At 41.1% G+C, this 14,374-nt stretch overlaps 1 protein-coding gene and 1 pseudogene across 1 annotated transcript in view; both read left to right on the plus strand.

Annotated features, from left to right (window-relative positions):
* The first annotated feature begins 8,212 nt into the window (after window positions 1-8,212).
* Window positions 8,213-9,071, plus strand: LOC133061635 (protein SET-like; annotated as a pseudogene).
* Window positions 9,072-9,265: 194 nt separating this feature from the next.
* Window positions 9,266-14,374, plus strand: part of LOC133061636 (adhesion G protein-coupled receptor E2-like) — a 65,915-nt gene continuing 60,806 nt past the window's right edge. Inside the window, exons 1-3 of the mRNA XM_061149607.1 lie at window positions 9,266-9,269; window positions 10,922-10,999; window positions 14,162-14,216. Of these exons, the coding sequence (XP_061005590.1) occupies window positions 9,266-9,269; window positions 10,922-10,999; window positions 14,162-14,216 (137 nt within the window). The remainder of the gene's footprint in view (window positions 9,270-10,921; window positions 11,000-14,161; window positions 14,217-14,374) is intronic.

The following is a 14,374-nucleotide window of genomic DNA, read 5'->3' on the forward strand; positions in this document are numbered from 1 at the left end:
ATCCGGCTTATACTTCTCAAGTTCTATAGGCCCCTTTCTATGTAGTCAGTCCTAACTGCAGGGTCTTAATCTATTGCACCTGTTACTTCCAAAGCGGTTCTGTCTGTTTATTTTAGCTTCTTCTGTTTGCAAGTCTCTTCAGTGTCTAATTTCCACCTTGACAAAAGGGGGTGGTGGTGGTCACTTTTTTAGGCTCACTTGTTCAGTCGTGCTGTGGGGAGGGAGAAGCACTGCAAACAAATATCACTGGCGTGTGTGGGGAGCGCTCACAGTGTCTGGGCCACACTGGGTTTGCCCCTGCTCACGGCATGTGCGCTTTCATTGTCTACACTGCTCAGGCTCTAGGTTGCTGTGCTGGGGACTGTCTTGACGCGGGCCCTGGGTTGCATGCACTTCCCAGTTCTAAGCCACTCGGGTTCAGGTTCTCCAGTACTCCACAAAGGTGCAGACTCGGTTGGGCCTGCGCTTTGTGCCCGTTCCAGGTCCAAGCAGCTCAGGTGACCAGGTGTTTGGCGAGCACAGTCGTCACCAGCTTGGGGCTGCGTCTTATCGCCTCCCCCATCCCAGCCACTTGGTTTTCTGGGTGTACAACCGGCTCGTCTTCTTAGGTGTGCCATGTGTCCCCTCTGGGGAGCAGATCCTGTTTGCTACCTGGTTGCTACCCTGTGGCAGATGTCGACCATCCAGAATCCCAAGAAGTCTTGGTTAGCAACGAAGCCTGCTTGCAGTTTGGTAGAGGATGCCTCTCTGGGGCTGCGATTGCCCCCTTCCAGCTCTGGCTGCCCTCCTCTGCCTGTCTCCGGTGGGGGATGGGCCGGCCTGCAGCCAGCTAGCTCTGCTCAGTCCTTTGTTCTGTGAGCAGGCCTGGTGGTGTCTTAAGTTAGGGCTTTTTGCTGGATAGCTATCCCACAGTCTGGGTTGCTATCTCAAGTTAGGTCCCTCAGATTGCCCTCGAGGCATTCAGGCCCGGTCCTTACCCTAAGCAGTGCAGCCCACACTTCCCTGTCCAGTCCCCTCTTGCTAGTGGCGGATGCGAGCCTCAGGGCTGCTTCTCCGCTGGGAGTTGCTGTTAGGCACATAATCTGTGGGTTTTAATTATATATTTATTTTTCCTCCTGGTTATGTTGCCTCCTGAGGTTTCAAGGCTCACCACAGACTCGCCAGTGAGAGTGTTTTCTGGTGTTTGGAAACTTCTCTCTTTTTTAAGACTCCCTTCCCAGATGGATCTCCATCCCTACCTCCTTTGTCTCTCTTTTCATCTCTTACCTCCTTTCAAAGACAATGGGCTGCCTTTCTGGGTGCCTGATGTCCTCTGACAGCATTCAGAAGTTGTTTTGTGGAATTTGCTCAGCGTTCAAATGTTCTCTTGATGAATTTTTGGGGAAAAAAGTGGTCTCCCCATCCTATTCCTCCGCCATCTGAGGACCGCCCCCCTCAAATTAACTTTTTAATGGTATGAGTTTCATAACTTTTTGTGAGGTCCACCTTTGGCACATGTTTATATAGTTGTCCCATCATCACTTATTGATTATTCTTTCCCCAGTGACTTGTACTGACATCCTTGTTAAAATAAGTTACCATAAATAAGTGTTTATGTCTGAATTCTTGGCTCTTTCACTCATCTATCTTGATTCATGTTTTCTTTAGTAAATTTGGCTTTGGAGAATTGACTCTACCAATTTGTTCTTGTCAAGAATTTTCAACTAATTTGGATCCCATGAAGTCCCATGTAAATTCAAAGATATGCCTGTCAATTTCTGAGAAAAACTAACTGAGATATTGATAAGGACTGTATTGAATCTACAGGTAAATTTGGTGGAATGCCGCCATATTAATTGTGTTATCTTCTGATCCATAAACACTATTGCTTTGAGTCTTCCCTGACTTCTTTTGATGATCTTTTATAGTTCTTAGTGTAAAAGTCTACTACTTTCTAAGAAGGTATTATTTTTTACACTTCTCAGAATTGGGTTAACCGGTAATCCACATAATTTGCTGCCATGAATGATGAAGAAAATTCTGAACTGTCATCTTTGTGGGGGAAAAAAAAAGACACTTTTTCATGGTTTTTATAAGTAACTCTTCATAGAACCACTGTGGAAGAAAGTATGAATGGAATGTCTGATATTCAGATTGCTAGAGAATTTGTTTTCTGCTCCACATGGTATGCTCACTTCACTCCCAGCATAATCAAGGACTCATGACCCAATTCCCCAGTTTCCTTGGATTAAATCACTTGCTTCAATCTTTTTTCCTACAAAGTTCCTGTAAATGAAGGTATATGACAAGGAAATTGAGCTTCAGAAGTCTATCTTAAAATGCAATAAGATAGGAAATAAGGTCAAACCCTACATGGAGGGTAAACAACTAATATGGTTTCCTGAGATTTTTCTGGATTATGTCCCAAAAAAAACTTGAGTCACAGGCAACCTAGGGCAGTTGGTCTGCATACATGCATGCTTCAACTTCACTCTCTATTTTTAAAGATTACTAGCATTTTCATTAGAAATATATATTCTACTATTCACCATGCACTGCACTAAATTAAGAGAGATTAAGATCCTAATTTCACAGAGTTTACATGATAAATAAAATGCTTTATCAGAGTAAAATTAGAACCCTGTGATTCTTACATCTTATAAGCTGAACTGGATAAAGAAATTATATATTGTTACTGCAGTTTTGTTTCATTTACATATAAAACAAATTATTTCTTTCTCAGAATGTTACCTAAGCAAGATCTAAAGCAAAAGATTTCACCTACAATAAATGTCCTACAAACACCCACTGACCCCTTTGTATATCTTTAAACCAAATGGAAAATGACTGGAAATGATCATAACATAATAAATTTTAAATGCCCTTCAGTTGTTGTTTGTCACTAAGTCGTGTTCAACTCTGTGGACTGCAGCCCACCAGGTTCCTCTGTCCATGGGATTTCCCAGGCAAGAATACTGGAGTGAGTAGCTATTTTCTTCTCTGGGGGATATTCCCATCCCAGGGATCAAACCCATATCTCCAGCATTGGTAGGCAGATTCTTTACCACTGAGCTACCTGGGAAGCCTCATCAATGGGTATATGTTGTTCAATTGATATGTCATGTCTGATTATTTGTGACCCCACTGACTGCACACCTCACCATCTCCTGGAGTCAGAAGATGTCCCTCTCCATATCCTGGAGTTTGCCCAAGTTCATATCCATTGAATTGGTGGTGCCATCCACCCGTCTCATCCTCTGGCTTCCTCTGCTCCCTCTGCCATCAATCTTTTCCAGCATCAGGGTCTTTTCCAACGAGTCAGCTCTTCACATCAGGTGACCAAAGTGTTGGAGCTTCAGCTTCAGCATCAGTCCCTTCACCATCAGCATTCAGGGTTGATTTCCTTTAGGATTGACTGGTTTGATCTTGTTTTCCATGGGACTCTCAAGAGTCTTCTCCAGCTCTATGGTTTGAAAGCATCAATTCTTTGGCACTCTACCTTCTTTGTTGTCTAGTTCTCACATAGGTACATGAGTACTGGGAAGACCATAGCCTTGACTATACACACCTTTGATGGCAAAGTGATGTCTTTGCTTTTCAACACACTGCCTAGGTTTGTCATAGCTTTCCTGCCAAGTAGCAGTCGTTGTCTAATTTCATAGCTGCAGTCACTATCCACAGTGATTTTAGAGCCTAAAAAGAGTAAATATGTCACTGCTTCCACCTTTTCCCCTTATATTTGCCATGAAGTGATGGGACTAGATACCATGATCTTAGTTTTTTAATATTGAATTTTAGCCAGCTTTTTCACTCTCCTCCATCACCCTCATCAAGAGACTCTTTAGTTCCTCTTCACTTTCTGTCATTAGAGTGGGTATCATCCACATATCTTAGGTTGTTGATATTTCTCCTCCAAAACTTAATTCCAGCTTGTAACTCATCCAGCCTGGCATATAGCATGATGTGCTCTGTGTATTATTTAAGAAAACAGAGTGACAATAAGCAGCCTTATAAACTGTCGCAATCCTTTCTCAATCCTGAACCAGTCAATTGTTCCATACAGGGTTCTAACATTTGCTTCCTGACCCGCATTCAGGTTTCTGAGGAGACAGGTAAGATGGTTCGTTATTTCCATCTCTTGAAGAGTTTTCCAGTTTGTTATGATCCACACAGTCAGAGGCATGGCCAATGAAATAGAGGTAGATGTTTTTCAGGAATGTCCTTGCTTTCTCTATGATCCAGCAAATGTTGGTAATTTGATCTCTGGTCACTCTGCCTTTTCTAAAACCAACTTGAACATCTGGAAATTCTTGGTTCACGTAATGCTGAAGCCTAGCTTGGAGGATAGATATTAGTAAAATACCAGCCAATAAATATAGAAGATATGACAGAAATAGATCATGATAACTTTTCTGTATTTTGTAAATGGCCACTAAATGCACTGGGGGAAATTTTCTTGAAAGACAGGTCAATCCCACAAAATTTCCCAAGAGATTACTGATTAATTACAAGGGACAAAGTGATTTTTTTTATAATGTTAGACTAGACAGCCACCAAATGAACTAATGATCAATCTCAACATTAAAAGTATCAGTGTGACATTGAATATTTCCTGATAAGACATGCATTTAAAGCATCTCATTTGTGATAAATAAAGAATTGTGACAAATACATCTATCCTAAAACTAATCCAGCCTTTACCCCAAGGTTTGGCAAACTACAACTTTCAGGAAAAATCTGGAAAGCCGCCTGTCTCTGTAAATAAACTGTTATTGGATCCTAACAACACCATTCACTGGTTCATTGCCCATAGCTGCTTTCAGGTTACAATATCAAGTTGAGTGCTTGTGAAAGAGAATGCAAGACCACAAAGCCAAAAATACTTACCTTCTGGCCCATTCTAGAAAAAGCTTACAGGAACCTGTTCTTTGAGACCAGGTTTTGAGTATACATGAAATGCAGGGGAAAGACACACAAGCTAAATGACATCATGAGGAAACAATCAGGCAATTACAGATCATAGGAAACTCTTCTAATGTCAGTATCCTTGTAAAAGATTGATAAGGCTATTCTAGACCAAAGTGACAAAAGTGACGTGACAATCAAATTCAATGTCAATTTTAGTAGGACTGGTTTGGATATATGCTATAAAAATATTCTGGCGACAGTTGGGATAACTTGAGTATGCATCAGATATTTAAAGTTACTTATGAAGCTATTGGTTTTCTTGGGTGAAATAATAGTATTATAAGTATATAGAGCATATTCTATAAATTCTTCAATATTTCATGAAGCTGTATTAAAGAATAAAGTGCTGCAATGTCTCCACTGAAAATCAAGTATTAGCAGGAAAATATACATATGTGTATATGTATTGTGAAATATTTCATAATGTGGCACTATGTTGAAAACTGTGGTTTCAAGGTATACCTTATACAAGATTTTAGTCTGTCATTGTACCAAATTCTCTCCATTTAAAATTGTAAATTAAATCTATCATAAAAATAAACAAATTTATAATCAGTTATTAACTCCTTAAAAATATATATACTCATGAATGTTTAAGTAGACAAAAAAAGTCTTTTTTAATAGAAAACTAACTTAGTAAATAGATACCTTATAAATATATGCATTTGCATGGCTATATGCTGATGATTTAAAGTTTAAAACCTAGAAATGAAACAAAATTATTAAAATATAGAAGAAAATAGAGAATACTGACATTTCTGGCTAGAAAATAGAAAATGGAAACAGGTAACACCAAACTAGTAATGAGAAATAATCATAGAAACTACAAAGTCATGCCTTTCCTTGAACCCAGAGAGAGCTGATATACAACAAAGAAGCCTAAACTCTAAGAAAAGATCATGCACAAAGATACTATCAGGAACACTGGTTCACATATACAGTGCACACACAAACACACACACACAAATGATATGACTGTTACAGAAATGGTTAAGAGGATTCATCTACATTTTCTTAATTAAAGAAAGTGCTCTCAGCTTTTCACTGTTGAGTATGGTGCTAACTGTGGGTTTGTCTTACATGGCCTTTTTCACAAAACTAAAACAGAAAAAATTTAATTTGTATGAAATAGCAAAAGCAATCTTGAGAAAGAAAACAGAACTAGAGGGATGAGGGTCCCTGAAATCAGACTATACTAAAAATCTAGTTACTAAAAGCAGTATGCTACTAGCACAAAAACAGAAATATACACCATATTTCTGGGTAGAAAGTCCAGAGATAAACTCACACACACGTGGTTGTGTACTCTACGTCAAAGGAGGCAAAAAAATACAATGGAGAAGAGGCAGTCTCTTCAGTAAGTGGTGCTGAGAAACTGGACAGCCACGTGAAAAAAACACCATGCAGAAAAATAAACTCAAGTGGTTTAAACACCTAAATGTAAGGCTAAATAGTATAAGACCCTTAGAGAAAAACATAGGCAGAACACTTCTTGACATAAATTGTAGCAATATCTTTTTTGATCCCTGGTAGTCCAGCGGTTAACGCTGGAGAAGTGCGTTCAATCCCTGGTCGGGAAACAATGATTTCACATGCTGGGGGAAACTGAGCCCACGTGCAACTACTGAGCCCACGTTGCAGTGAAATATCCCACATGATGCAATAAAGATCCCACATCCCACCACAATTTATAAGATCTGACCTAGCCAAATAAACAGACAAATAAACATTTTTCAAAAGAAAGACCATTTCAGAATGGGAGAAAATATTTTCCAAAGAAGCAATCAACAAGGCATTAATCTCCAAAATATTCAAACAGCTCATGCAGCTCAATACTAAAATAAAAGAAAAACAAAAATGGGCAGAAGATCTACATAGCTATTTCTCCAAAGAAGATAAGCTCAGGCACTTCAGTCATGTGGGACTCTTTGCACCCCCATGGACTGCAGCCCACCAGGCTCCTCTCTCCATGGAATTCTCCAGGCAAGAATACTGGAATGGAATGCCCTCCTCCAGGGGATCTTCCCAAATTGGGGAGTGAACCTGGGTCTCTTGCATTGCAGGTGCATTCTTTACCCACTGAGCCACCTGGGAAGCCTACCCCACACACCCCACATAGAAATTGCAAAAAAGGATATGAATGATGCTCAACATCACTAATTATTAGAGACATGCAAACCAAAACTATAAAGAAGTATCACCTCACACTGATCAGGATAGCCATCACCAAAAATTCTACAAACAACAAGTGCTGGAGAGGATGTGTAGAAAAGGGACCCCTCCTACATGTTGGTGAGAATGTAAACTGGTACAGCCATGATGGACAACAGTATGGAGATTTGGGGGTGTCAGAGGCACTAAGGAGCAGCACAGAAGCACTTCATCAGGGGAATGGAGGCCAAGGGAAGAGTGAAGGGAATAGGACATCGGTGTTGTCGTGTCCGAGAGATGGAGCATGAAGAGCTTCACCTTTAGAACTAGAGGACACCAGTGATCACTGCCTTTCCACATAGCTGGGAAAGGGTCATATGAGGACACAGTGAGAATGGGGCCAGGTACAAGCCCAGAGAGAGCTTTCATCAGAAACCAGCCCTACCAGTACTTGATCTTGGACATCCAGCCCCAGAACTGTGAGAAAATAAGTTTCAGCTCTTTGAGACACTCGGTCTATATTTTGTTGTGGCAGCTCTAGCAGAGTTGATAATCATGGTCATATAGAAAACAGTAAAAGTTAAAAAGTGCAAACAAAGAAAATTATCATAATTCCGTCACACAGACTTCCAGAAAATTTCAGGGATATATTTTTCTTATCTTTAAAAACATATTAAGAATATTTTCTTTCACCATCAAATATGGATCTCAGAATATGTTGAGCTTTGTAGAATAATAAAATCCTTAGTTTTAGACCCGCCACGGTTTAGGGATGCTGGAGTGACATGACGGAAATCTTTGTGGTGTTGGAATACTGATAGATCTTGGTTGCATTGACAGTTGCAGGAATCTACAAATATGAAAACGACATGGAATTACACACACACATCGTACCAATGTCAGTTTCCTCATTTAAATATTGGACAATCATTATATAAAAATGTAATCTTTGTGGGGAAATGACTGAAGATTAAACAGGACCGCTTGGCACTATTTTGCAACTTCCTCTTAATCTATATTTCAAAATAAAACTTAAAAATAAAAAAGTCTGAGTTCTCTGAGCTTGCAGTACCTCTCTCCTCCCCTGGGAGGATTCTTGGCTTTTTTTCCCAGCATGGCCCCCAAACCCCAGTCTTCACTTCCACCACAAGCTAAGAAACCAAAGAAAGCAAGGCGGATTCCTGCCTCCAGGCCAGACAAAGCATCTGCTTCTTCAAATTTGCTGAAGGAAGAAAAAGAATAGCAAGAAGCAAGTGAACATGTTGATGAAGTGCAAAGTGAGATAGACTTAATGAACAAGCCAGTGAGGAGATTTTGAAAGTAGAATAGCAATATAACAAACTCCACCAACCATTTTTTTAAAAAGAGGTCAGAATTTATGGCAAAAATCCCAAAATTTGGGGTAACAACATCTGATAACCATCCACAAGTGTCTGCACAGCTTGGGGAGGAGAATGAAGAGGCACTACATTATTTGACAAAAGTCAAAGTGACAGAATTTGAAAACATTAAATCAGGTTACAGAATAGATTTTACTTTTATGAAAACCCTTACTTTGAAAATAAAATTTTCTCCAAAGAATTTCATCTCAATGGAAGTGGTGATCCATCTTCAAAGTCCACTGAAATCAAATGGAAATCTGGAAAGGATTTGATGAAACGATCAGGTCAAACACAGAATAAAGCCAGCAGGGAGAGACAGCATCAGGAACCAGAAAGCTTCTTCACCTGGTTTACTGATCATTCTGATGCAGGTGCAGATGAGTTAGGAGAGGTAATCCACAGATGATATTTGCAAATCCATTACAGTACTACTTGGTTCCTGACATGGATGATGAGGAAGAGGAAGGAGAAGAAGACAACGATGATGAAGAGGAAGAAGGATTGGAAGATATTGATGAAGAAGGGGATGAGGATGAAGGTGAAGAAGATGAGGGGGAGGAAGGAGAGGAAGATGAAGAAGAAGATAGATGACTAATGAAAGGACCACTAATGGATTCCAAACTTTTTTGATCTTCTCCAGTCCTTGGGAGCAAGTTCCAGTCTTTTTTTTTTTTTTTTTCCTTTTCTCCTCTTGTTCTCTGTCACCGTGTTTTTAAAGTCTCTTTTCTCCTTTATACCATGGTTCACAACTTATTTGGCGGGGGGAATACCTTGAGCAGAATTCAATGGGTAAAGAATCTCTACCCACTTCTGTTCCAAATTCATTTTTAGCTCTTGTTGCCTCAACAAAATCTTTATGAAATCAATACCACCATGCTCTGTGGGAAAAAAACAAAAACCTTCTGCTCCCTTAGCTCTGCTGGAAACTGGAGGGTGTTAGGCCCCTGTGTAGTAATGCATAGAGTTCTAGCTTTTTTCCTCCCTTCTCTGTATAATGGGCTCAGAGACTACACTGTGTCTCTCTATGAATATGGACAGTTAGCATTTACCAACATGTATCAGTCTACTTTCTCTTGTTTAAAAAAAGAAAAAATACTTTCAAAATGGGGTTTATAGAAGGTTAGCAAAGGGTGGGTTTCGGATGTTTGGGTGGGTTAAGTGGGCATTTTGACAACATGGCTTCTCCTTTGGCATGTTTAATTGTGATGTTTAATGGAAATCCTTGCAGTTTAAGATGAGACTTTCAAAATAAAATTATCTCCTAATGATGACTTGAGCCCTGCCACTTGATGGGAGAATCAGCAGAACCTGTAGGATCTTATTTGCAATTGAAATTCTCTATTGTAATTTTGCTCCTGTTTAAACTTTTCTTTTTGTTTCACTGGAAAGGAAAGATGATACTGTTTTAAATGTTAAAAGTGTACAAGTTGCTTGGTTACAATAAAACCAAATGTGTACACAAAAGAAATTTTTTAATCTGTTAATGTTATGCCCGATGTCCGAATCCCCGAGCGGGAAGAGAGAAGGCCTCCAAGACAATGCAACTCGCAGGAAGGGAAGTTTATTACTGACTCGAGCCAGGACTCTCCGCCCGCAACCAACGCAGTGGTGAGAGTTAGAGAGCCCCGAGCCCAGGCTGTTACACAATTTTATAGGGTGAGAAGCGGATTGGTTACATGTTTGCAAAACAATTTCATTGGTCAATACTTTCGCGCACGCGGGACTTTCCTGGGGGTTTCCGCCCCATTCCTAATTTCCTAATTGGCAAACATCGGTGAAAGCTAATTGGTCCTAATTGGCAAACAGTGGTCATTGTTAAGCGAAAACTACCTGATAGTAGGAAGGCCTACTCCTAATCTAAGTTGTGTTACTTCTGCTCGCCTCACAGTAAATATATAGCAAATAAATAATTCTATATTCACTCTGAACCAAGGTCTTCATACATGCAAAAAGACCAATAAAATGAATCTTCATGTTTGATATAGGAGGTCTTCATATATCAAAACAATATAAAAACCACTTTTGAAGAGTCTTGCAGTACAAATACCAGTAATGCTATGCAAATACTTAGAAATTTTGAAAAAAAAAATGCTTAAAAATTTCAGAGAAGTAACCATCAGGCAAAATAGGAGAAAGAAACATCCAGACCAGTGATTTCCCATTAGATTATGAAAAGCAGCATGCGTGTGTGCCAAGTAGCTTCAGTCATGTCCCACTCTTTGTGACCCTATGGGCTGTAGCCTGCCAGGCTCCTCTGTCCACAGGATTTTCCCGGCAGGCCATGCCCTCCTCCAGGGAGTCTTCCCAACACAGCTATCGACCCCATGTCTCTTCAGTCTCCTGCATTGGCAGGTAGGTTCTTTACCACTAGTGCCACCCGGATGAGCCCTGTGTAAAGCAGAAGTCATACTGAAAGCCAGAAGTCCCTCCCTCACACACAGAGGAAGATAATACATCTTCTGTGGCTGGGCTTGCTGGTCTCTGCACCATGAGAAACAGGTATCTAAGTCTGCTTTCAGGTAAGTAGAATTATAACGATGGAGTTAGACAACTAAAGCTGTCTGAGAATTTTCTCTGTTCTTTACTTTTAGAAGCTTTTGCTTTGTTTCTGGTTTTCCCACTATCTTTACAAAGGAAAGCAAGGAAGGAATTTAAGAAGGGTATTAACTCAATTATGTTAAGTTCTCAAAGGAGAAAATTGGTGAAACTTTTAATTAGTTAATTAATTTATATTTTTGGTTGTGCTGGGACTTCACTGTTGTACATGGGCTTTCTCTGTTTGCTGTGCATGGGGGCTCCTCTTGGTTGCAGTGCACGGGCTTCTCATTTTTGTGGCAACTCTCTCTTTTTAAAAACTTCTTATTTCGTATTGGCATATAGCTAATTAAGGGATAGGCTAGCCACTCCAGTATTCTTGGGCTTCCGTTGTGGCTCAACTGGTAAAGAATTGCAAGCAATGTGGGAGACCTGGGTTTGATCCCTGGGTTGGGAAGATTCCCGGGAGAAGGGAAAGGCTACCCACTCCACTATTCCGGCCTGGAGAATGTCATGGACTGTATAGTCCATGGGGTCCAAAGAGTCGGACACAACTGAGCAACTTTTACTTTTACTTTTCATAGCCGATTAACAATGTTATGATAGTTTCAGGTGGACAGCAAAGGGACTCAGCCATACATCTATATGAACCCACTCTCCTCCAAACTCTGGTGGCTCCTGTTGTTGCAGAGCATGGGCTCTAGCTGTGTGGGGTTCAGTAGCTGTGGCCCATGGAGTAAAGTTGTTCCACAGCATGTGGGACCTTCTGGACCAGGAATCGAACCTGTATCCCCTGCATTGGGAGGCAGATTCTTGCCTATTGGACTACCAGGGAAGTCCCAAGTTGGTGAAATGTATTCCTAGTGAAACTTAACAAAGATTTCTAATTTTACCACCTGTATTAGCCCAGGTTCTCAAGAGGAACAGAACCAATAGGATGAATCTATAGAGGTGAGAAAGGATTTTATTTAAGAAACTGATTCATGAGATTGTGGAGGTTGGAAAGTCCAAAAATCCCAAGGACCAGCAGCACACTGGAAACCCAGGATGACCTGATGTTGCATCTCATGTTTGAGGGCCTCCAGAAGTGATCTTTTTTTTCTTCAAAGAGGTCATTTTTTTTTTCCTCTTAGGCCTTCAACTGACTGGATGAGGTTCACCCAGATTATGGAGGGTAATGTGCTTTATTCAGAGTCTACTGATTTAAATGTTAATTCACAAACAGACTCACTGACTTAGAAAATAAGCTTATGATTACAGGAGGATGTGGGGGATGAGAGATAGATTGGGAGTTGGGGATTCACATGTACCCACTGCTATATTTAAAATAGATAATCAACAAGAACCTACTGCATAGCACAGGGAACTCTGCTCAATATTCTGTAATAGCCTAAATGGGAAAAGAATTTGTAAAAGAACAGATACATGTGTATGTATAACTGAATCACTTTGCTGTACACCTGAAAGTAACACAACATTGTTAATCAATATGGTCCAACATAAGATAAAGATGAAAGAAATGATTTTTCCTACCAAACAATGCTAGTTCATGTAACACCTTCACAGCAATGTCTAGAATAGTGTGGGACCAAATATGTGGGTACAGCGGCCCAGCCACATTGCTACATAAAATTAACCATAATATCAACTAAACCTTATTAGTCTTCAGTCATCTAAAACTGTAGTAAAGCTCATGCTATTATGTTATTACTGCCATTGCAGTAAATCAAACCAGTCTGTTCTAAAGTAAATCAACTCTGAATATTCATTGAAAGGACTGATGCTGAAGCTGAAGCTCCAATACTTAGGCTACCTGATGCAAAGAGCTGACACTTTGGAAAAAACCCTGATGCTGGGAATAATTGAGGGCATGAGGAAAAGAGGGCAATAGAAGAGGAAATGGTTAGATAGCATCATCGACTCAATGGATGTGAGTTTGAGCAAACTCTGGGAGGTAGTGGAGGACAGAGGAGCCTGATGTGCTGCAGTCTACGGGGCCACAAATAGTTGGACATGACTTAGCAACTGAAGAACAACAGCTCATTTTTCATTGGGGAAATTGTGCTTCAAAGGACAGGTGGCATTTCCAAAGACACATGGCCACCAAGTGAAAGTTTGTATGCAGACTTGGGTCTTCAAATCCATTCTCCACCAGGATCCTCTGTCACATAACAGTGTTGAAATGGCAGTACCACCTGGAAGAGGAATGCTTTTTTATCTTTGCCCAAGAAGAAAGATCCTGTAAGGCACACAGCTCTGAAAAGAATTTCTTAGGGTTCATCTGCTCACTTGGATGGAATGACAGACTGGGTACTAACTGTAGGGTAGACTTCAACACTTTACAGCCACACTGGTTTCATATCACAAAGCCTACTGCTGCCAGTGATTCATTTCAGGGTTGGACTGAGACCAAGGGGAGAAGCTGTGACCTCAGTGCACTGTGGAAAGGGCAGGAGCTCATCTGCAGGGAACCACAGCAGCCACGGCTGCCGAACCTAGAGAGGCCATTTATCCAGGGGAGACTGGATCTACCTGCAGGTACCTTAGTTCTCATATCTACCTGTCCTCACCCTCTCCTGATTCCAAGTTTCCATGTCCTGCTGACATAATCATGAGGGAGAGCTTGGACTGTCTAACTCCAAACTTGGACTGTCTAACTGCAATATTCATGCCCTTCCTATGTGTCCTGAAACATGTAACTTCAACAGGAGAAACCATCCTGGAGAGAAATCCAGAGAGATTTCAGTCACTGCCAGGGGACAAAGAACCTGAGTATGGGCAAAGGCACCCCACGCCAAGGACTTTATTCCCCCTTCAAATATGCCCCTCATTTGGGAGAGGTTGGAGTTTCTAAGATGTGTCCTTGTCATCAGCTCTCTGTGTATACTCTGTCCCTTTACATCTAGCACCTGTGGTTCCATGAGGGCTGTGCCTGTCAGTAACTGATTCCTTGGGGAGTCCCAGGAGATGCAGGGGAAAGGCAGAGTCCTCGGTTCTGTGCAAAGCACAGGAACCTTGGGGAGGCTGCTGGAAAGTGGTGGGCAGCAGGGACACCACCATCTCCCCAGGAGGCAATGACCATATGGAAAGGGGTGACACTGAAGCTCCATTTTCCTATCTTTGTCATCTCTGTCTTTCTGCCCCAGGACTCTTGGTGCTGCTGCTGTTTCCAATGGGATCTACAGCCCAGAACAGTAAAGGTGAGTCTGGGGGAAGGTGGAGAATGCATGCCAGGGTCTGGGTTCTCTCACCAACAAAGGAGAGAAGGAGACTTATTTTTCAAGTGAGGTTCAGAAATGGTTCTCTGGGAACAAGAGAAGTTGTTTATTCTCCCCAAGTGCCCACAGTGTTCTGAGCTC

Source organism: Dama dama, chromosome 9 (genome assembly GCF_033118175.1).
Source record: "Dama dama isolate Ldn47 chromosome 9, ASM3311817v1, whole genome shotgun sequence".
NCBI lineage: Eukaryota > Metazoa > Chordata > Mammalia > Artiodactyla > Cervidae > Dama > Dama dama.